At 44.6% G+C, this 24,921-nt stretch overlaps 1 protein-coding gene across 1 annotated transcript in view; it reads left to right on the top strand.

Moving 5' to 3' along the window:
* LOC126095552 (dipeptidase 1-like) overlaps positions 1–23,751 on the top strand; it is a 122,750-nt gene extending 98,999 nt beyond the window's left edge. The window contains exons 7-10 of the mRNA XM_049910330.1: positions 5,481–5,565; positions 8,336–8,411; positions 14,611–14,749; positions 23,575–23,751. Of these exons, the coding sequence (XP_049766287.1) occupies positions 5,481–5,565; positions 8,336–8,411; positions 14,611–14,749; positions 23,575–23,751 (477 nt within the window). The remainder of the gene's footprint in view (positions 1–5,480; positions 5,566–8,335; positions 8,412–14,610; positions 14,750–23,574) is intronic.
* Positions 23,752–24,921: the final 1,170 nt, after the last annotated feature.

Genomic DNA, 24,921 nt, shown 5'->3' on the forward strand with positions numbered 1-24,921 from the left:
AAGAAAAAGGATGTTGGAAGATCTCCTAAATTCATATGATGTGATGCAGACTGTGTTTTTTCCAACCAGGGAGCAGTGGGAGAAATAGCACAACCATAGCCAATATTTTTATTCATTGTTCATTACTAGGTGGGCATTCCGGAAGTTAAAGGATGAATGGCCTTTCAGACCATGGCATACGGTATTTTATTTTGAGGTAATTATTCCCTTTATCAAAGGTTATTTTTGGCTCAGAAACGGGTGGAATGGACAATAAGTGGTGTAAATTTGGGAACCTCTTATCGAGCTCTGTTCATTAGTCATTAGTATTCTGACATTGGCGTCTCTGTGTATACATTCTTTAATGTTGTTTGTTGTTAACAAAATCAGTCTATTCCCAAGAATTAGCTTTTACTCAATTAATGCTATGCATAAATCCAATCTGCAATGGAGCGCAGCACCTCCTTGACTCCTGCGCAGAAAGGCGCACAATATTCTGATATATCCATTTTCAATAATCTATCATAAGAATTCAAAATCTTAGCAGTAATCTACGCGCTTTCAAATCCAAACTGAAGAGCTTCGTCATGGGCCACCCCATCACCTCTGTCGAGGAGTTCCTTGAAAAATTAAGCGGATTCCTGTGTTGTATTGTTGGCTGCGTTCTAATGAGCCGGTGCTGGTTTGGTGCGGTCTACCCCCCAATTGGCGCACAAGGAATGCTCTGGAAAGGAAAATTAAATCTTAAGCCTGTGAACCCAGGCCTTGCCAGTTGTGGAGGTCCCAGGCTCAGCGACACACATCAGGAGAACAGCAGCCGTTGGTGTACGTAATATACCGGGTGATCAAAAAGTCAGTATAAATTTGAAAACTGAATAAATCACAGAATAATGTACGAGGGCAGTTCAATAAGTAATGCAACACATTTTTTTTCTGAAACAGGGGTTGTTTGATTCAGCATTGAAATACACCAGGTTATTCCCCAATCTTTTAGCTACACAACACTATTTTTCAACGTAATCTCCATTCAATGCTACGGCCTTACGCCACCTTGAAATGAGGGCCTGTATGCCTGCACGGTACCATTCCACTGGTCGATGTCGGAGCCAACGTCGTACTGCATCAATAACTTCTTCATCATCCGCGTAGTGCCTCCCACGGATTGCGTCCTTCATTGGGCCAAACATATGGAAATCCGACGGTGCGAGATCGGGGCTGTAGAGTGCATGAGGAAGAACAGTCCACTGAAGTTTTGTGAGCTCCTCTCGGGTGCGAAGACTTGTGTGAGGTCTTGCGTTGTCATGAAGAAGGAGAAGTTCGTTCAGATTTTTGTGCCTACGAACACGCTGAAGTCGTTTCTTCAATTTCTGAACAGTAGCACAATACACTTCAGAGTTGATCGTTTGACCATGGGGAAGGACATCGAACAGAATAACCCCTTCAACGTCCCAGAAGACTGTAACCATGACTTTACCGGCTGAGGGTATGGCTTTAAACTTTTTCTTGGTAGGGGAGTGGGTGAGGCGTCACTCCATTGATTGCCGTTTTGTTTCAGGTTCGAAGTGATGAACTCATGTTTCATCGCCTGTAACAATCTTTGACAAGAAACTGTCACCCTCAGCCACATGACGAGCAAGCAATTCCGCACAGATGGTTCTCCTTTGCTCTTTATGGTGTTCGGTTAGACAACGAGGGACCCAGCGGGAACAAACCTTTGAATATCCCAACTGGTGAACAATTGTGACAGCACTACCAACAGAGATGTCAAGTTGAGCACTGAGTTGTTTGATGGTGATCCGTCGATCATCTCGAACGAGTGTGTTCGCACGCTCCGCCATTGCAGGAGTAACAGCTGTGCTCGGCCGGCCCGCACGCGGGAGATCAGACAGTCTTGCTTGACCTTGCGGCGATGATGACACACGCTTTGCCCAACGACTCACCGCGCTTTTGTCCACTGCCAGATCACCGTAGACATTCTGCAAGCGCCTATGAATATCTGAGATGCCCTGGTTTTCCGCCAAAAGAAACTCGATCACTGCCCGTTGTTTGCAACGCACATCCGTTACAGACGCCATTTTAACAGCTCCGTACAGCGCTGCCACCTGTCGGAAGTCAATGAAACTATACGAGACTAAGCGGGAATGTTTGAAAATATTCCACAAGAAATTTCCGGTTTTTTCAACCAAAATTGGCCGACAAAAAAAGTGTTGCATTACTTATTGAACTGCCCTCGTAGATAGAGAGGTACAAATTGACACACATGCTTGGAATGACATGGGGTTTTATTAAAACCAAAAAAATACAAAAGTTCAAAAAATGTCCGACAGATGGCGCTTCATCTGATCAGAATAGCAATAATTAACATAACAAAGTAGGACAAAGCAAAGATGATGTTTTTTACAGGAAATGCTCAATATGTCCACCATCATTCCTCAACAATAGCTGAAGTCGAGGAATAATGTTGTGAACAGCACTGTAAAGCATGTCTGGATGTTGTCTTTCAGCATCCCTAGAGATATCGGTCGATCACGATACACTTGCGACTTCAGGTAACTCCAAAGCCAATAATCGCACGGACTGAGGTTTGGGGACCTGGGAGGCCAAGCATGACGGAAGTGGCGGCTGAGCATACGATCACCACCAAACGACGCGCGCAAGAGATCTTTCACGCGCCATCTGTCGGACATTTTGTGAAGTTTTTTTGTTGTAATAAAACTCCATATCGTTCTAAGCATGTGTGTCAATTTTTACCTCTCTATTTACATTATTCAGTAGTTTATTAAGTTTTCAAATTTATACTGACTTTTTGATCACCCTGTATGTGTCAGTGAGTAAGGGGACAAACAACAGCCTACTCCATGTACAAAAGAATTTATTACATGAATTACCATGAACATTTGGGTTCAAGATGCGGAAATGGTAATCTTAGGAAAATCCTATACGAACTAGGAAGATTTCATAAAATATAAGCACAATGAAAATATTAAGGTCATTAGCAACTTAATACCACAAATCTACTAAAAGTATTGCAATTGATATTGCTATCAAAACGAAAGCTGCGTACTGCGATAATATTAACTAAACTACTGCAGCTGGGCAATAATTCCTATCAACCGGATCACTTCCTCAAATTTAAACCTCAAGACCACAAATGAATTACGTGGCTCACAAGGATGCGAAGGAATGCGAATAATCACTCCAATATATTGCAGGCTTGGAGTGAACTCATGCTGGTGACCTCAACATCTCCGGCCTGAGCAATGCGTCATTTACCTTTCGCAGCATGCAGCGACACTGTCAGCGGTGGTTGCCTGTTGGCTGCGTCGCCGCTCTTACCTGTTGACCTGACAAACCATCGCTGGGCTCTGACTGAATTTAACAATCTAAAACTTCCCTGTGTTTCTGCGAAGCGTCCGTAGAAAAGACAAATGTCTTTGCATACTTCCCAAGGCTGGACGACATGCACAATGTTGCCCTAAAAAACTATAGCAAGAACGTTAGCTGTAACAGCCCTTCTCATGTCCTCCACTAGACGGCTGCACGCCTTACTGCAACGAATATTATTTCGTAATAACGTGCTGCGTTACAATATTCCAAATGCACGCAGTTTGGTTAGAAGACGCTTCTGAGGAACGGTGTCGAAAGCCTTCTGGAAATCTAAAAATATGGAATCAATTGGACATCCTCTGTCGATAGCACTAATTACTTAATGAGTATAAAGGGCTAGGTGTGTTTCTCAAGAATTATATTTTCTGAATCCGTGCTGACTACTTGCAAATAATTCCTTTCCTTCGAGGTACTTCATAATGTTCGAATGTGATACTGCAAATCGACGTTAGTGATATGGGCTTGTAATTCAGCGGATTACTCCTACTTCCCATTTTGGGTACTAGTGTGACTTGAGCAATTTTCCAGTTTTTTGGGAAGGGATCTTTTTGTGAGAGAACGTTTGTATATAATTGCTAAATATGGAGCTATTGTATCAGCATACTCTGAGAGGAACCTGACTGGTATACAATGTGTACCGGTAGCCTTGCCTATATTAAGTGATTTAAGCTGCTTTGCAACGACGAGGAGAACTAATTCTGTATTTTTCATCTTGGCAGTTGTTCTTGATTGGAGTTTAGGAGTATTTACTTTGTCTTCTTTGGTGGAGGAGTTTCGGATAACCGTGTTTAATAACTCTGCTTTAGTGGCACTGTTATCAGTGACTTCAGCGTTGTTGTCGCACAGTGAAAGTATTGCTGCGTCTTGCCACTGGTGTGCTTTACGTATGACGAGAATCTCTTTGGGTTTTCTGCCAGATTTAGAGACAGTTTCATTGTGGAAATTATTAAATGCATCTCGCGTTAAAGTACGCACTGTATTTCGAACTTCTGCAAGACTTTGCCAGTCTTGGGGGTTTTGCGTTCTTTTAAATTTGGTATGCTGTTTTCGTTGTTTCTGAAACAGCAATCTGAACAGTTTTGTGTTCCATAGGGGATCAGTATCATCACTTATTAATTTATGTAGTATATATAGCCTATCTTAAATGCCGTCGATACTATCTCTTTGAAAACATTCCACAGCTTTTCTGCGCTTACGTGATAAGATCGGAAGGAGTGAAGACTGTCTCGTAAAAAGGCATTAAGAGCATTTTTATCATCTTTTTTAAACAGATATACTTTGCGTTTCTTTTTGTTCGTTGTAGGTGTGATGGTATTCAGCCTTGCAGCAACTGCCTTGTGGTCGCTAATCCCTCTATTCGTCACCATACTCACTATTTGTCCGGGATTATTTGTTGCTAAGAGATCAAGTATGCTTTCGGAACCATTTACGCTGCGAGTGGGCCCATTGTTCAAAATAATTTTCTGAGAAAGCATTCTGTACAATTCCGGATGACGTTTTATGCCTGCCGGCGGTTTTAAACGTATAAGTTTTCTAGCATACAGAGGGTATATTAAAGTTGTCACTGACTACAATTGTATGAGTGGGGTAGCTATTTGAAATGAGACTCAAATTTTCTTTGAACTGTTCAGCAACTGTATCTTCTGAGTCGGTGGATCGGTAAAACGATCCAATTAATAGTTTAGTCTGATTGTTAAGTATAACCTCTACCCATACGATTTCGCAGGAACTATCTACTTCAATTTCACTACAAGGCAAACTATTTCTGACAGCAATAAATACTCTAACACAAACTGTATTTAATCTATCCTTTCTGAACACTTCGTTAAGTCCCGTAGTGCTCAGAGCCTTTCTGAACACTTTAAGATCGTTTGAAAAATTTTCGTCTGAAGTTATTTACGGCTTTCTCCAGCATTCTGTACCTATAGCTATTTGATCTTCAGTGCTTTCTATTAGGGCCTGGGATTCTGTTCTTTCCCAAGACAGCTACGACAATTTACAATACCAATCGTTTTTGCAGTGACTTTCATCGGATTAGAAGCCATACCGTGCAACACTTAGTTTGTTCGCAGAGAATTCTGTGCTAACTTATGAGCCTGATGTTTTCTGTGCAGAAAGCGAACGGAGGAATCGTGATGGTGGCGTTCTACCCGCACTTCGTCAGCTGCAGCGAGTCCGCATCGCTAGTGGATGTCGCAGGTACGTAAAACATGGCGAAGTGGCGAGCGACACGCAGCACCTGAATCAGAATTTGAAAGCTGAGTTATTTGTTCATTTCCTCTACCAAATAGAAGCACGGCAAAGTCGGAAATGCAAGAAAACAATACATACTGTTGGCGCGCGCTTTCAGGAAATTAAAATATTTATTTATGTTCAAATATGGGCACTCACGCACGGAGTAAAGTACGATGGGAAGATGAATAAAATGGATTAAATGAAAACGCAAATATGGGACACCCAGACTGAATGCGCTAAGTGCCTGTCATGGATTGGTGAATACAGCCTAGTATAACTATCGTTTCGGAGACACTAAAACATGACTTTATGGTGTCATTATTCTCATCAATTACATAGAAAGAAACACCACACATGCTGTAATAGTGACCAAATTTACAATCTAATTTCTGCTTAGTGGCACAACCTGTAGTTAATCTGAAATGTGGTACTATCATATCATTTAGCCTTTGATAGACTTCCGCCACACACCGTCAGGTGGCTTGCGGAGTGTAGATGTAGATGTAGATAGCGAGCAAAACCCATTTACAGAGTGTACTTTGGTCGGCGAGTTTCTCAAGTGCACTAAATGTTGAACACTGGCGTGCTCTGATGCGGAAACTAGTGGATATGTAGACGACGCATTCTGAAAATAAGGAAGAGTTTCATGTCGTGACAACGATGCGGTCATTGGAGCAGGGACAGAAATGCCCAAGAGTGGCGAAAGATACAGGCCGTAGTCTGCTTTTAGGAAGCACGGTGGCACTTTGGCATTGGCATTGCATTAGGTTCAACCGATTAAGGCATATTTCACTAAACCCGTCCCATAGTCGATAGGGCGAACCGAAGCTTTTAGGGAAAACTTTGGCATTCGCATCAGGTGGTCTAGGAAACCACATAGATTCTACTTAAGGCTGGCTAATGCGAGATTTGAATCTTGCTTCTTCTGAAAACGTGTCATGTACTGAAAACCACTAACGAAACTTAAAAATAACCTTAATCGATGCTCTTGCACGGAAGAAATACATACCTTGATCGGGACCCCTGTATGCAATTAGAAAACTTGTTTGACTCGGTACCCTATAAATGGCGTTATCTGTATTTACGAAGTAACAGAATTCTTGTCGATAAAAAGGACTTAGGCTTTCCGACATTTTAAAAGAACGTCCGAAATACATAAATGAACATGAACTACAGCGACTAACCTTTTAAATTTGTTCAGGGATATTTAGCAGGGATCCATGGTCTCGGGTGGCTCGTAATAGAGAAACAGCATTTTTTTGATCTGTTGCCCTCATTTATCTTTGTGCCTGTAATGCACTGAAAATAGTTACACAACGATGCAAATGTCGGCGGCATGCACTGCGTCTCTTGATCGTAAAAAAATAAGAGTTTCATTTACTCACGTTCACAATAGTAGTGTTTGATTTCGGTACTGATCAGTTCTGTCTCGGTTTTGAAGGTTTGCGTAGTCTGTGACGAAAGACAGAAAGATCAGATGACGGATTACAAAACTGGTGGAGGAACAAGTGTACCGGTGTTCACTTTTTAGCGCACATTGTTGAATACGGGGCTCCGCAGCATTTTGACCCAACGGCATCCTCAATTACGCTTGCAGTAGTAGCGGGATAATCTATTATGGACCTATCAATGGTCGGGGAGCATCAAATTTCTTGTTGCACAAAGTCGATGTCATATCCGATCGCCTTCTTCCAGGGGAACGGCCGCACGAAACATTCACCGCACCTCGGGTGCAGGCCATTCGCTGCAGTTCTACGCACTCGGAAGTGTTATGCTGGGCATCCTTGAGACTTAGCGCATTCGGAAATGGAAAGCATCGTGACAGCTGTGGATTTGGTGAACGTTGTTGGAAATAACTTGCATCCTTTCACGCATTGTTGTCTTTCCTGATGGTGACGCATCTTACCGCAGAATAACTGTGAATGTCAATAGGTCAATACATTGTACGGTGGTTTGAGGAGCGTGATAGTGCACTCGCGTTGACGTCTTGGCCATTAATCTGGACCCAATGGAAGGCATGTGGGACGTTACTGGGCGGCAGCTCCGTGCCTACGAACCATTGGCCAGCAGTGTATAGGAGTTGCGTGAGCTGTGCGTATACATTTGGTGTCACATACTCCCTGAAATCAACCAGTGACTCGTTTAATCCATACTGCGCAGAGTCGCTGCTGCATTCCGTATTGCTCATGGGTTTCGGCTCATCAGCGTGCTTGTTATTCTGTTTGTTAGCTGGAGTAATACTACGTAGACATCATAATATGATGCAGGGAATATAATACCTACAGAATAAGTCAACAAATCCTCATATTTTAAGTATGTTCTTAAATTTTCATTTGTTTCTTGTATTAACAATTTCTTTCTCCCCTCCCGCTGAATTTGTAGCATCGGTGATTTCTTTACTTCCCTCTCCTGTCGCCTTCCCTATATTTTCTTCCGTTCTAGTTTCAGACGTGATGTATCACGTCCTTTAGCACTTGAAATTTTTTCTGTGCCTGATGTGAAATATGTTAACAAAAAAGTTACATGGGTGTGTGTGTTTGTCCTTAGGGTAATTTAGGTTGTGTAAGCTTAGGGACTGATAACCTTAGCAGTTAAGTCCCATAAGATTTCACACACATTTGAACATTTGGAAAAAAGTTGCAGGTTCCGTACCTCCCACGATTATTGAATGATTATCTTGTTGGCACACTTCTGTTACCATTAATTTGTATCTTTTCTTTGTCCGTGTTTTCAGCTCACATACAACACATCCGCTCGGTGGCGGGCGTAGATCATGTCGGCCTCGGAGCTGGATATGATGGAATCAACATGTGAGTAGCTAGATGCCAATACAGCGTTAAATGTACCACATATTGCAAGGTAGTTTGACGATAGCTACACTTACGGTATTGGTGATGTTCATAACTTGTCTAATACTGTAAGTATATTCATACGGCATTGAACTAAATTTCGTCGCAGTGATCTGTCTTTGATTCTTTAATAATGCGCTGTGATACCCTTATACAGGATAGACTATTTCACTGTGATACCCGTGTAAAGGATACCCGTAACACACTATAATAGACGCGTCCGACCATGAGGACTCAACACTGTGCATACGATTTAAAATAGTAATAAATCGTCTTATCCAAAGAGGCTAATTTGAACTGTACACTTGGTGATCATTCGCATAAGGTGGGACACTGAAGAGCTGAACAATAGTATATTATCGAAAGTATATTATCCATCGTTTCAGCAAAAGACCTCTGCCACAAACATCTACGGTGTTATTGGGTCGTGAACGATCGCATCAGCGTGCAAATTTCTGATCCTGTCAATAAAAATTGGAAATTCAGTTTTTGTTTTGTAGTCTCAAACAGTATGCTGCATTTAATTCATTTTTGCAGCCGTAACCCATGAAGATACCCCCCTACCACATTATCGGAGATCGAAATCACACCCATTCCTCACAAATGGTACTTGTTTTCTACCATGTGGTCCGTCTGTAATATCATTTATAAAGGACATCTACTGTTATGGCGCTTCACCACCTTCACACCATAGTTTCCAATAACTGTTATTACTACAGTACCCAGTTTTTACTATTGGGTGAAAGATGAACAACCTATCATTCCCCATACAGAGATTCATAACAAGATATGATATGTCATATTCTGAGCTGAAAAGAAAAGGAAGGAAGAAGATTTTAATATAGATATCATACTCTGAGCTGAAGAGGAAAGGAAAGGAAGGTGCCGGATTCACATTAGGTGTAATGAATGGCAACTCTTTTTAGAACTGGTTAAATGTCGGTATCATAGAGAAGAAAACTGACAGCGTCTGATTACAAAGCTAGTGGTGAACATGTACTTAGGGCACACATTACAAATAATACTAAATAAGACGATCAAGTAAAATCAGTATTAGGAAAGGTGAATGGAAGAGATAGGTATGTTGCAAGGGTTCTGGGAAGGCGCACTGAATCTGTAAAGGAAATCACGTGCAAGACACTGCTGTGACCATTCTATTTTATGACTCTTTAGAGTTCTTATCGAGTAGCCATGACAACAGACAAAAAAATTCTGAATCACGTTGCTGGGATCGTAACAGGTTGGTACAGCGCATGCGAGAGTGTAACAGAAATGATCGGTAAAGTTAGATCGTAGCCGTTAGAAAAAAGGCAGCTTAATTCTCGAAACGCTATGGTACAGATTTAGAGAACCTGTATCCGAAGAATGAAGACTGCAGATCGTGGTCCAGGGGCAGCATCGAAATATCCTACGTCCCGAGTTGGAACCTAGCTACTGCTGAAATTTTGAGTAAAAGAAATATCAGGAATGGCGGTCGAAGACTTCCGACACAAATCAGCCTCGTTCTGCCGACGTCGTTGTCGTAGAGTGTCAAGATGCAGGGTTTGAGGGAACTCTGTGGCACTTGGAATGGAAAACTGTCCTTAAAGGACGGATGAATCAGTAATGATCAACGTACGACGGTCAGAAGACAATGGAAAACACTGCATTAAAGACACATTATGTGTATCCACGGGACTTGTGGCTTGTAACTGAAAAAGTTTCATGATATCTCCGTTGACAAAATATTCCGGATTAGTGATCCTTTGGGATCCCCGGAGGCGGACTGCCAAGGGGAAGGTGAACAAGAGAAAAATATGGAATAAACAACGACAGGGTAACATTCTATGAGTCATAAAATGGAATGTCGGAAATTTGAACGTGATAGGGAATGTAAAAACATCTAAAACACGAAATTCAAAGGCTCAGAATTGATATATTGCGAGTCAGTGAAGTGAAACGGAAAGAATATAAGGATTTCTCGTGAGACGAATATAGGGTAATATCAACGGCAGCAGAAAATTGTGTGTTGGGAGTAGGATCTGGTACGAATGGAAGGGTTGGGCGAAGAGTGAGTTAAGACTTCACTGGATAGAACCGCACTGCAGCACAATGGCGCGGTACGACACGGCCTAACACTGTTTGTATGAAATCGTTTGAGACACAACACACTACGTGGCAGCGGAGCTCCGCGGCGCAGCACTGCCAGCAAATTTGACCAACTGGCCGACTGTGATAAGCCGCGCCGCGTTACGTAGTTCCGTTGTCGCCTGGTGTGGTATAGCAAGAGCCCAAATATTGCATGTCATTCAAATCGCAGCTATTTTGACCTGCGAAACGAAAGTTTGTTTACAAAAATGGCGTTAGATGACGAAAAGTTAATTACATATATAAACGAATATCCGGAGTTATACGACCTTCGAAATGAACATTATATGAAAGGTACCAAAAACAGCAACATTTCTAAAGAAATTTCAAGGAAACTGGGGTAAACATAGGAGTACCTAGAAATTATTTTTATTTTATCTTGTGAAACGGACAATTCGGTCTGTGTGTTTTATGACTACATACTTATTATTACATTTTTCACTACTTACTTTCTCTTCGGCGATATCTCTTCTTTATCATGTGATTTTGGCAGAGAAAACTATCTTACGGCGACTTGAAATAATCTTTGAATCTATCCCGTATCTGGAAAGCATTATTTACGAAACTGCATCCTATACGAGGAAGGCCTCGTAATTACATCTCCCAATTCTTTTCATCCTCAAATAACACGGTATCCTGTCTGAGAAAAGTGGCAAGCATCACGTTCTCTACCTGCTCAGTATTGAGACAGATCTTCCCACAGTAAATCCTAAATTTTTGTCACAAAATTCCAAAATTGTTTTCTGAAGCTTTCCAGAGTATTGTTATGTTTTTTTCTATCGAATGGTCATCAAATAGGTCTTTAATGGAAAAGCTTCGTCTCCAACAGTCACGTGAGGCAGTCAAACTCCTGTGCCTGGTTATTTCTTTAAGCCTGTTTTATTCAAAGTATTTGTTTCCAATTTTGTTTGCTAAATTTGACCGTAAAAAGATCGGCGTATCGCTATCCTTTCCGAAGCCACCAAAGTTGACATACATACACTTATAGCCTTCTTCCTTACATATCAAAGAAATTATATTATATCCATGACATTTTCGTCCATTTTGCTCTGACATTGCCGTACGACTTACATACAAAATTTGCTGCGTTTTATCGCGTCGCTGCAAATAAAACACGGTGTACAAATTACACCCACGTCGCGTCGTACTGCTACGCTGCAGTTCATTTCACATAAGCACGGTCTTGCTTTTAGTGTGACCGGTTCAATGATTGGAGTGTTCTGATCACATACGACAGCCAATCAACGGCGACAATAGTTCACATATACAGGGTGTTTCAAAAATGACCGGTATATTTGAAACGGCAATAAAAACTAAACGAGCAGCGATAGAAATACACCGTTTGTTGCAATATGCTTGGGACAACAGTACATTTTCAGGCAGACAAACTTTCGAAATTACAGTAGTTACAATTTTCAACAACAGATGGCGCTGCGGTCTGGGAAACTCTATAGTACGATATTTTCCACATATCCACCATGCGTAGCAATAATATGGCGTAGTCTCTGAATGAAATTACCCGAAACCTTTGACAACGGGTCTGGCGGAATGGCTTCACATGCAAATGAGATGTAGTGCTTCAGCTGTTCAATTGTTTCTGGATTCTGGCGGTACACCTGGTCTTTCACGTGTCCCCACAGAAAGAAGTCACAGGGGTTCATGTCTGGCGAATAGGGAGGCCAATCCACGCCGCCTCCTGTATGTTTCGGATAGCCCAAAGCAATCACACGATCATCGAAATATTCATTCAGGAAATTAAAGACGTCGGCCGTGCGATGTGGCCGGGCACCATCTTGCATAAACCACGAGGTGTTCGCAGTGTCGTCTAAGGCAGTTTGTACCGCCACAAATTCACGAAGAATGTCCAGATAGCGTGATGCAGTAATCGTTTCGGATCTGAAAAATGGGCCAATGATTCCTTTGGAAGAAATGGCGGCCCAGACCAGTACTTTTTGAGGATGCAGGGACGATGGGACTGCAACATGGGGCTTTTCGGTTCCCCATATGCGCCAGTTCTGTTTATTGACAAAGCCGTCCAGGTAAAAATAAGCTTCGTCAGTAAACCAAATGCTGCCCACATGCATATCGCCGTCATCAATCCTGTGCACTATATCGTTAGCGAATGTCTCTCATGCAGCAATGGTAGCGGCGCTGAGGGGTTGCCGCTTTTGAATTTTGTATGGATAGAGGTGTAAACTCTGGCGCATGAGACGATACGTGCACGTTGGCGTCATTTGGACCGCAGCTGCAACACGGCGAACGGAAACCCGAGGCCGCTGTTGGATCACCTGCTGCACTAGCTGCGCGTTGCCCTCTGTGGTTGCCATACGCGGTCGCCCTACCTTTCCAGCACGTTCGTCCGTCACGTTCCCAGTCCGTTGAAATTTTTCAAACAGATCCTTTATTGTATCGCTTTACGGTCCTTTGGTTACATTAAACCTCCGTTGAAAACTTTGTCTTGTTGCAACAACACTGTGTTCTAGGCGGTGGAATTCCAACACCAGAAAAATCCTCTGTTCTAAGGAATAAACCATGTTGTCTACAGCACACTTGCACGTTGTGAACAGCACACGCTTACAGCAGAAAGACGACGTACAGAATGGCGCACCCACAGACTGCGTTGTCTTCTATATCTTTCACATCACTTGCAGCGCCATCTGTTGTTGAAAATTGTAACTACTGTAATTTCTAAAGTTTGTCTGCCTGAAAATGTACTGTTGTCCCAAGCATATTGCAACAAACGGTGTATTTCTATCGCTGCTCGTTTAGTTTTTATTGCCGTTTCAAATATACCGGTCATTTTTGAAACACCCTGTACATGCCGACTTCGCAAGCAGAAAATGAGGAGACAGAGAACGTACAATTATCATGATACTGAACGGATAATTCAGTGTGTAAATGGAGCTGAAAAATTAAAAATTGAGGAGGATCGAGAAGCGGGTGTAAGGGTGGAGTAGAAGAAAGAATTATTGGAGAATATGAACATGGTAGTATGAACGATGGATGAGAATGGCTAACTGATTTCTGCAATTAATTTCAACTAGTAATGAAGAATACATTGTTTAACAATGACAAGAGAACGAGGTACATCGGAAAAGGCCCAGACACATGGGATCACTTCAGCTTCATTACGTGACGGTCGGCAAATATTTCCCAATAAGATAATGGATATTAAGACGTACTCTTTTAAGGTGTAGCCAGGAGGAGATACAGACTCAGATCACAATTTAATAATCGTGAAGAGTAGACTGGAGATCAAAGGAAACGTCGTGAAGACTCGGTGGGAAAGAAAGTGACAAACTGAAGTACTGTGGAATGATGAGATCCATTTGAAATTCGCTAAAGTTGTGGATGCTCCGATAAGGAGTATTGCAGAAAACAGGTCACTTGGAAAGGAGTGGACAGCTATTAAAAAAATTTCACTGTTGTTCCACAGAGAAACATAGGTACAAAGAAGGTAATCGTGAGGAAACCTCGTGTAACAGAAGTGCTCCAATTGATCGATGAAAGAAGGAAGTACAAAAATGAACGAAATAAACACGAAGTTCGGGGAAGCAAAGGCTAAAACGCTGCCGCAAAAATGTGAAGAAATCGGAAAAGAAGTTATCGTAGGAAGGACTGAACAAACAGAAAAGTTAAAACAGCCTCGTAGAATATTCATCTTTTCTAAAAATTCAATCCACCTGGAGTGGAACCCAGGCCGCCACACAGCGAGGAAGGATTCCACCACAGAACCACACTGCTAGTCGATAAAATATCGTCTTTATTTTGGCATGTATGTAACATGGTGGGGAAACTTCAAAGTCGATTTTCTCGATAATTAGAGTTGCATCGAAATGATTTGGGACAGGTATATTTGGGTTCTGAACTTGACTTACCATAAATATAAAAAGTTACGAAAATATGATTACCACGTGGCCCCCTTGTCAGACCATTTTCAACGACTACTTTTTAGTTGTCTAGTTTCTAGTCATTTGCGCAAACGTATTGCATGGTTCATAGCATTTTGTGTTTAGCAGGACTGGTGTTGCAGCACGCCGCTGGGTCTGGAGGACGTGTCGCGGTACCCTCACCTGCTGGCGGAGCTGATGGCCCGTGGCGGCTGGACAGAGGAGGACCTGCGGAAGCTCGCCGGCCTCAACCTGGTCCGCGTGCTGCGCGAGGTCGAGCGGGTCAGTTGAGGGAGTGTCTGCCTGAGTGACTGCAGTGGCGCTGATCTGCGCCTTGCTCTAGGCCAGGGATGACCACCAGCCTAAAGTTTGGGAGCCGCAGACTGTTTGAAAACTGATTTGAAAAAAACCCGCATTAGTTATACTGGGTGGTCAGGAAGAATGTGAAAAGCTCGTAAGTGTGCTGCAGGGTAAGCTGGGTTGAGAAATAATTGTTAAGGAAAAATTCGATAGTTGCGCCGAGATACTTAGCATTGAAGTTAGCCAATCAGGCCATTGCGCACGCACATTCACGCAACCCGCCAGAGACGGTGTCGCCAAAGGTGTTGTTCGTTTGGTTTTCTAAAACCGAACAAGAGAGCGATACAAAAATTAGACGTGGGCCAGTAGTAAAGATTGAATGGGAGCCAAAGGTTGAGCAGTCACGTGTGCTATCATCTACGCTGCGAGAACAACCAACACAAATTATATATGGCACGCCGCTTAAATTAGCGGGCGCAACGGCCGGAGCGAGTAACTTCAATGCTAACTAACTCGGAAACGGCGCTCCGTATCGAGCGTTTCTCTTAACAATTACTTCGCAGCACAACCTACCCTCCAGCAGCCTTACAAGCAATGCAGACTGCTTCTGAGCACCCTGTACACTATTCACATTAATGAACAGACACCGCGGTTTCGTTTATGGGCCACCCGGAGTGGCCGAGCGGTTCTGGGCGCTTCAGTCTGTAAACGTGCGACCGCTACGGTCGCAGGCTCGAATCCTTCCTCGGGCATGGATGTGTCTGCTGTCCTTTGGTTAGTTAGGTTTAAATAGTTCTAAGTTCTAGGGGACTGATGACCCCCGCTGTTAAGTCCCATAGTGCTCAGAGCCATTTGAACTATTTTTTTCCTTCATGAAAAAACACTAATTTTTAACTAACATCATTTCGTTATAGATCAGGAAATAAAAAGTTAGTTTTGGATATAATTTTTATAGTGATCAATCTTGCTGTGAAATGGTTGAAATCTGGCTGATTTGCACAAGTTCACTTAAATGTCCATAGCATAGTTGTGGAGAAAAATTGTATCACGTAATTTTAACCCTGGGTAGCTGATGCCAGTAGGAACCAAAATTACTAATGCTATGTAGATCGACAACGCTCAATTTTTAAACTACGGAAACTTGGCGCCACGCGCTCCAATTAGCCACGGGACTGCCCTGTTGCAGGATGCTCTGGGAAACGCATGACCGCGAATGCTTTGCCTGCCGGAGATCGCGATGTATCCAAGGCGACCCGAACGCTCGGTGCTAGCGCGCCAGCCCTCCACTTTTGGGCCTGGGGGCGAATCCGCTGGGGTCCCGACACATCCATTGTAGTTTTATTATAAGATTTACCGGGAAAAAACCCGCCAATAGCTGTTAGTTTGCGTACAGAATGTCGTTTACAAATTGTGTCGGCCCAGGAAATAGTCTTTTTTTGTGGCCAGGTATTGTTTACTTAAAGCAAGTGCTCGAACTGGCGACCCTCTGACGTAACCCAAAATTGGTAACGTCGAACGGTTTTTTGCCGAACTCTTTCAAAGTTTCATGGCATTGCCGTGACGTGATTGGCGGCGTGTTGAATGTCATCCATTAATTCCTCTTCGTTTCTAGATGGGTGAACTAGCACCCTGAAGAATCCACACAGGAAAAAGTTCGGTGGCATCGCATGATGCTGCAACCCCATGCGTAGCCGTATGTCCAGGGGAAATCTCCCATACGCTGGGTGAGTTTCTTGCAAAAAGTGAATTTGGCCCAGTAAGTCGAGTAGGTAGACGGACCGGCCCAATCAGATGGTCACCCACAATGCCTGCCCACATATAGAGCGAAAATCGTTCCTCGTGTCCGTGGACGTACGTGACGTAAGTATTTACCCTTGCCTAGTAATGAACGTTTCGAGCGTCGTAAAGGACATCGCGATTGGAAGTGCATTTGTCGGTAAACAACACAATGGCGGGGAAGTCGGGATCTCGTGAAACACGTCGCAGAAACCACCGGCGAAACTCTAGCCTGTGTTCATAGTCCACCACAGGATTAGGTCTTGGACAGGATGGAGGTGGCCGAGCGGTTCTAGGTGCTACTGTCTGGAACCACGCGACAGCTACGGTCGCAGGTTCGAATCCTCCTTCGGGCATGGATGTGTGTGATGTCCTTAGGTTAGTTAGGTTTAAGTAGTTCTAAGTTCTAGGGGGCTGATGACCTCAGCAGTAAGTCCCATAGCGCTCAGAGCCATTTGAACCATTTGGAAAGGATGGAAACTAAATGGATGCGTGCCGTCATCCCTCAAAACCTCTCAGACTAAACGATTAGTGACTCCCATGTCTTGTCCAACCGCTCGAGTACTTGTCGTAGATGCTTTCTCGAAGCGGTCGAGAACAGTCTCTTCAAATGCAGCATCCCGTCGTGTTCGAAGTCTTCCAGCATCGCCATGACATCCCGCTAACGAGACTGTTCCGCCAAGTCTCCGATGAATTGGTTTAAATGTTTTTTGTTTGGGTGCCGTCTTGCTTGGTATCGTTCCTCATACAACCGTCGAGCTGCATGGGCATTACCGTCGGCTAGTTCATAAACAAAAATGATATCTCGTTGTCCTTCAAACGAATACTGTGCCGCCATGCTTACTGTATGACTAAATCGCAGGTGACGTGTTTATGCTCCGAAGCGAAGCTTACTTGTGAATGCCTCTGACGTGAGGTGGAGACAAACAGCAAGACCTATTCGACAGGTGTGCGTACCGCATTGGGTCAGTGACGGGCCGAGGGACGTTTGTATGTGTGAACCGACAACCATAACGTTGCCCGTCAACCGACTAACGGCAATAGGGCAATCCCACGGCCAATCGGAGCACATGGCGCCAAGTTTCCATATTTTAAAAACGGTGCGTTGTCGATCTGCACAACATTAATAATTTTGATTTCTACTGGTATCACCTATCCAGGGTTTTTATCCACCCTGCACATACTTTTCGAACATTCTTTCAAAATTGAGTAGTTCAGTCCCAGTTTCGTTCCACGTATAAGAAGCGATCAAAACGTTTTTCTGCGAAGGCCGTAGAGTCTGGAGTCAAGATGCTAATGAGGCAAAGTCGCAGTTAGTACTGAGGCAATCATCCCAGCGAAGCACGAGGTTGAAGACCCCCGTTTGATGAGACACCATGTCTTGCTGCATGAAGAAGTCCGTAACTGCGTGCTGCACAACGTCGTACAAGAGGAATCGTCGACCCTCCAAGGCCTTTTTAAGAGACGTTCTTGCTTCCAAGTTAGCACGATTCATTAACTTCGTCTACAACTTGACCACCAGTTTTTATGTTAAGTTTCTCGATACTCTCATTTCTGCTGCTTCTCATTGCTTTCGTTTTTTTATGTTTACTCACAACCCATATTCTCTACTCATTAGAAAGTTCGTTCCATTCAACAGACCTCTAATTCTTCTTCGCTATCCCTACGAATAGAAATTTCATCAGCAAATCTAATCATTCATAACCTTTCATCCTGATTCTAAATCCACTCTTAAGCCTTTCATTAACATCCGTCATTGGTACTTCGATGGATAGATTCACCAGTAGAGGAGAAAGGCTGCTTCCCTGTCGTATACCCTTATTAATCCGAGAACTTCGTTCGTGATCATCCAGTCTTATTGTTCATTTTTGGGTCTCGCACATACTCTATATTTCCCTATTTCCCTATAGTTTACCCTTATTTTTCTCAGAATTTCGCCACTATCACATAATTTTACATTGTCGAACATTGTTTGTAGATTGAAAAATTCTACGAGCATGAATTTACTTCAGTCTTGCTTCCAGTATCAAATACAACATCAGAACCGCCTCTCTCGTGCCTTTAGCTTTACTAAAGCCAAACTGATAGTCATCTAATACATCGTAAATCTTCTTTTGCATTCTTATGTACACGGGAAAATGGTCGCAATACCAAGAAGGAGTTGCACAACACAAACAAAAGTTGGTAGGCATGTGATGTTAGTCAAGAGTTCCTTTAAGGAGACAAAGAAGCTGGATTTTCCTTCTGCGATATTGCAGAAAGTCCTGGCAGGATTGTAGCCACTATACATGACTGTTGGCAGCAGTGGCCACGAGAATGTTCGGTCGCATGAAGACCGAGCTCCGGTCGGCGGCGTGGAACTACCGAGGGGAAGACCACCGTGTTCGGCGTATGAGACTCGCGCATCCTGCTGCACCTGTAGCAGCTACACTCCTGGAAATTGAAATAAGAACACCGTGAATTCATTGTCCCAGGAAGGGGAAACTTTAATGACACATTCCTGGGGTCAGATACATCACATGATCACACTGACAGAACCACAGGCACATAGACACAGGCAACAGAGCATGCACAATGTCGGCACTAGTACAGTGTATATCCACCTTTCGCAGCAATGCAGGCTGCTATTCTCCCATGGAGACGATCGTAGAGATGCTGGATGTAGTCCTGTGGAACGGCTTGCCATGCCATTTCCACCTGGCGCCTCAGTTGGACCAGCGTTCGTGCTGGACGTGCAGACCGCGTGAGACGACGCTTCATCCAGTCCCAAACATGCTCAATGGGGGACAGATCCGGAGATCTTGCTGGCCAGGGTAGTTGACTTACACCTTCTAGAGCACGTTGGGTGGCACGGGATACATGCGGACGTGCATTGTCCTGTTGGAACAGCAAGTTCCCTTGCCGGTCTAGGAATGGTAGAACGATGGGTTCGATGACGGTTTGGATGTACCGTGCACTATTCAGTGTCCCCTCGACGATCACCAGTGGTGTACGGCCAGTGTAGGAGATCGCTCCCCACACCATGATGCCGGGTGTTGGCCCTGTGTGCCTCGGTCGTATGCAGTCCTGATTGTGGCGCTCACCTGCACGGCGCCAAACACGCATACGACCATCATTGGCACCAAGGCAGAAGCGACTCTCATCGCTGAAGACGACACGTCTCCATTCGTCCCTCCATTCACGCCTGTCGCGACACCACTGGAGGCGGGCTGCACGATGTTGGGGCGTGAGCGGAAGACGGCCTAACGGTGTGCGGGACCGTAGCCCAGCTTCATGGAGACGGTTGCGAATGGTCCTCGCCGATACCCCAGGAGCAACAGTGTCCCTAATTTGCTTGGAAGTGGCGGTGCGGTCCCCTACGGCACTGCGTAGGATCCTACGGTCTTGGCGTGCATCCGTGCATCGCTGCGGTCCGGTCCCAGGTCGACGGGCACGTGCACCTTCCGCCGACACTGGCGACAACATCGATGTACTGTGGAGACCTCACGCCCCACGTGTTGAGCAATTCGGCGGTACGTCCACCCGGCCTCCCGCATGCCCACTATACGCCCTCGCTCAAAGTCCGTCAACTGCACATACGGTTCACGTCCACGCTGTCGCGGCATGCTACCAGTGTTAAAGACTGCGATGGAGCTCCGTATGCCACGGCAAACTGGCTGACACTGACGGTGGCGGTGCACAAATGCTGCGCAGCTAGCGCCATTCGACGGCCAACACCGCGGTTCCTGGTGTGTCCGCTGTGCCGTGCGTGTGATCATTGCTTGTACAGCCCTCTCGCAGTGTCCGGAGCAAGTATGGTGGGTCTGACACACCGGTGTCAATGTGTTCTTTTTTCCATTTCCAGGAGTGTATTTGAGCAGCAGTTGGCGTCACAGTAACACAGTTAACTGTTACAAGTAGGTTACTTCAAGGACAGCTCCGAGCCAGAAGCCCTGTAGCGTGAATTCCATTGACCCCAAACCACCTCCATTTGTGACTTCACTTGTGTCAAGCGAGAGCTCATTGGAAAGCAGGGTTGGAGGTCTGTTTGTTTTATGATGAAAGCTAGTTTTGGCTCGATGTGTTGGTTAAAAGGATGCCAGTTACTGGTCTGCAAACCAGCGTATCTGCGCACTAGACACACTGGACCTACATTTGCAGTTACGGTCTAGTGTGTGATTTCTCATGACAGCAGGAACGCTCTTGTGGTTATCCCCGCACCCTAACTACAAATCTGTAAGTCAATCTGGTGATTCGATATGTTGTGCTGCCATTCATGAACAGCATTACAGAGTTTATTTTCCAACAGGATAACGCTCGCTCACAGACCGCTGTTGTAACGCTCTACAGAGTGTAGATATTGTTCTCTTGGCCTGCTCGAATACGAGCTCTGTCTCCAGTCGGGCACGTGTCGGACATCATCTGACGATAAAATCAGCATCATGCACAAGCAACGCTATCCCTGTATTGACCGACCAAGTGCAACAGACATGGAACTCCATCCTACAGACTGACATCTGTCACCTGTACAGTAAGAAGCATGCACGTTTCCATACTTGCGTTCAACGTTTTAGCAGTTACACCGGTTATTAATGTACCAGCATTTAACTTTTTGAAATGGCTTACGTCACGCTTACGTTAACCTATGATCTTGCGATGTTAATCACTTAAATATGTTACCTAGACAAATGTATTCACGAAATTTTATTATCCTGCAACAATTGTTTTCTGGTGTCGCGGCTTTCTCCGTTAGCGTGTATTATTCTTGGTAACAGTTTGGATGCATGCTCTGTTAAGCTGATTATGTGATAGTTCGCGCAATTACCGGTCTTTGCTATCTTTGTAATTTTGTGGACGAATTTTTTCAGAAGTTCTGATGGTACCTCGGATCTTATGTATTCTACACACCAATCTGAGTAGTCGTTTGGTTGTTACTTCCACCAGTGATTGTAGAAGTTCCGATCGACCGTTATCTCTCCCTTCTGCCTTATTTGACATCAACTTTTCTAGAGCTCTTTTAAATTATGACTCCAATCCTGGATTCCCTATGATTTCCATAGCGACTCAAACTTCTTCTTCAGTCACGTAGTCAGTTAAGTCTTCCCCCTCATAGAGGCCTTCAGTGTTCTCTTTCCACCTATCCGTTCTCTGTTCTGCGTTTAACATTGGAATTCCCAGTGCACTCTTGGTATTACCATCCTTGTTGTTGCAGTGTATATATGAATCGTGGTAACCCCTTCAGCATCAACTAAGGCCTGAAGATGGCGCACTGAAGCGCCGAAACTGATAGCTACACAATAAATAAGATCACGGCTGTAGACGTTTTATTTTCTTGCAATAGAGAACAGCCGTGGTTCCCAAGACCTCCAGTCAAAAGGATGTACATACAAATACATCGTAATTCGTCGATGTCGTCTTCAGATTTAAATTTTTTGTTTTCCATTTTGTATTATTGCCCTGAAGTATAGTTAGGAGGAGCGGAGATACTTCCCGTAAAGATCTCGCTATGCACCGTTGGTTATTCTTCCTGTGTCTCTGGGCCATCCTCCAACGACGCACGGGCGGATACAATTAATAATTTTACAAAATGGCTCTAAGCACTATGGGACTTAACATCTGAGGTCATCAGTTCCCTAGACTTAGAACTACTTAAAACTAACTAACCTAAGGACATCACACTCATCATTGTCCGAGGCAGGATGCGAACATGCGACCGTAGCAGTCACGTGGTTCCGGACTGAAGCGCCTAGAACCGCTCGGCCACAGCGGCCGGCAATAATTTTACACTGAAGAGCCAAAGACACCTGTACACTGCCTAATATCGTGTAGGGTCCCCGCGGGAATGCAGAAGTACCGCAACATGACGTGGCATGGACTCCACTAACGTCTGAAGTAGTACTGCAGGAAACTGACACCATGAATCCTGCAGGGCTGTCCTTAGATCCGTAAGAGCACAAGGTGGTGGAGATCTAAAAAATACGTTCCAAGCCATCCCAGATATGGTAAATAACGTTCACGACTGGAGGGTTTAGTAGTCAGCGGAAGTGTTTAAACTCAGAAGTGTGTTCATGCAGCCAATCTGCAACAATTTTGAACGTGAGGGGTGTCGCATTGTCCTGTGGCATTGCCCAAGTCCTTCGCAATGTGCAATGGACATGAATGGATGCAGGTGATCAGACAGGATGATTACATAAGTGTCACCTGCCATAGTCAGGTCCCATATCACTCCTACTGCACATGCCCCACACCATTACAGAGCCTCCACCAGCCTGAACAGTCCTCTGCTAAGTTGTAGGGTCCATGGAATCATGAGGTTGTCTCCATACCCGTACATGTCCACCCGCTCGATACAATCTGAAACGAGACTCGTCCGACCAGGCAACATGTTTCCAGTCAATAACAGTCCGATGTCGGAACTAACGGACCCAGACGAGGCGTAAAGCTTTGTGTCGTGCAGTTATCAAGGGTACACGAGTGGGCCTTCGGCTCCGAAAGCCTGTATCGATAATGTTTCGTTGAATGGTTCGCACGCTGACACTTGTTGATGGCCCAGCACTGAAAGCGGCAGCAATTTGCGGAAGGGTTACATTTCCGTCACGTTGAACAACTCTCTTCAGTCGTCGTTGGTCCCGTTCTTGCAGGAACTTTTTCCGGCAGCAGCGATGTCGCAGATTTGATGTTTTACCGGATTATTGATATTCACGGCACACTCATGAAATGGTCGTATAGGAAAATCCCCACTTCATCGCTACCTCGGAGATGCTGTGTCCCATCGCTCGTGCGCCGATTGTAACACCACGTTCAAACTCAATTAAATCTTGATAACCTGCCATTGCATCAGCAGTAACCGATCTAATAACTGCGTCAGACACTTTTCTTATATAGTTACTGCTGACTGCAGCGCCTATCTGGCTGTTTAGATATCTCTGTATCAGAGTACGTATGCCTATACCTGTTTCTTTGGCGCTTCAGTGTAAGAAGTACTTGCTTGCTCAGTAGCTCTATGTTGAGATCAGCAGTATCTGACCAGCTTCTTTGTGACCCGTGCCCAGGTGCGGGACGAGCTGGCCGTAGCTGGTGAGCAGCCTGTGGAGGAGCGCATCCCGGCCGAGGACGTGCTGGGCCGCACCTACTGCCGCATGCCGGCCGCCTCCGCCGCCGGCTGCGAGCCGTCGAGGGGAGCCGCTGACGACACTGACGTCGACGCCGGAGCGTCGCTGTACGACTAGGCGCCGCCACGCCCCAGCGTCAGGATGCTCGCGCTTCCATTACCACCCCACCGACCGCCGCCACTTTACTACACAGCGGCGTTAACCAAGATCGGCCTAGGAAGTCAAAACATGACCTACTGTGTTATTTATCTTTTTCATGCAGATGAGAGAAGAAATAATAGGAATTTACAAAAACACTTACTGCGTACTTGAACTGCGTAGTATCTTCGTTACGGGTTTCTCGCGCAGTAATGCAACTCTGCTCAACTACAGTCTTCTTTCAAATATTCCGCCGAATAGAGCCGTTTTTCACTTTAGAACGAAATTAGAATTGTATTAATACCGACAGGTGCTCACGGGCGTTGCTATACATCAACGCTGACAGGTGAAAATGTGTACCCCGATTGGGACTCGAACCCGGTATCTCCTGCTTACATGGCAGACGCTCTATCCATCTGAGCCACCGAGGACACACAGGATAGTGCGACTGCAGGGACTATCTCGCGCACGCCTCCAGCGAGACCCACAGTCTCTCCTAGTATTCCACCCACTTCATTTGTAGTGTCCCACCCCAGTACACTCATTACTCGTGGGAGACATTCTTATCAAGTCCCGTAAGAGTTCGGGGAATATGTGTGCATCCGCACAGAAGAAGAAGGTCATGGCCGGTATTGCCAGAACTATATGCTTATACGGATATGGTGCCTGTTCTTTCGGACGAGCCCGAAAGAACAGGCACCATATCCATATAAGTTTTTATGTTTTGTCAGTTATAACGTAGAGAAGCTCCAAGGTCCACCACTACTGGAATCTACTGTGAAACAGTGTGTATCTGACGAACTAAATCGTCTCCCAATGTATCACGTAACGGTTAGCTCTACAGGTATTTCTGTTGTTACTTGACGCGGTCAGACTGGAGAGACGCTATCTGCAAATGTTTGCATTTATTGGATTCATAGAAAAATGCTTTCTATTTCAAGATCCCAGTTCATTATTTTTATTGTTTACTAGTTTCGACTTAAGTTGTTAGTCGTCTTCAGATCAGAGGATAAAAGTTTTTTCCGTCTACAATCACCAACTGGTGGAACACATCGTCATAAATTTTGTGCAAGCTGCGTGACTCCATCTTACTACATAGCTTGAGGAAACAATGTCTTGGATAATCTAACGTTGATGTTTCATCGAGCT

The sequence above is a fragment of the Schistocerca cancellata genome, chromosome 8, assembly GCF_023864275.1.
Source record: "Schistocerca cancellata isolate TAMUIC-IGC-003103 chromosome 8, iqSchCanc2.1, whole genome shotgun sequence".
In the NCBI taxonomy this organism is placed as follows: domain Eukaryota; kingdom Metazoa; phylum Arthropoda; class Insecta; order Orthoptera; family Acrididae; genus Schistocerca; species Schistocerca cancellata.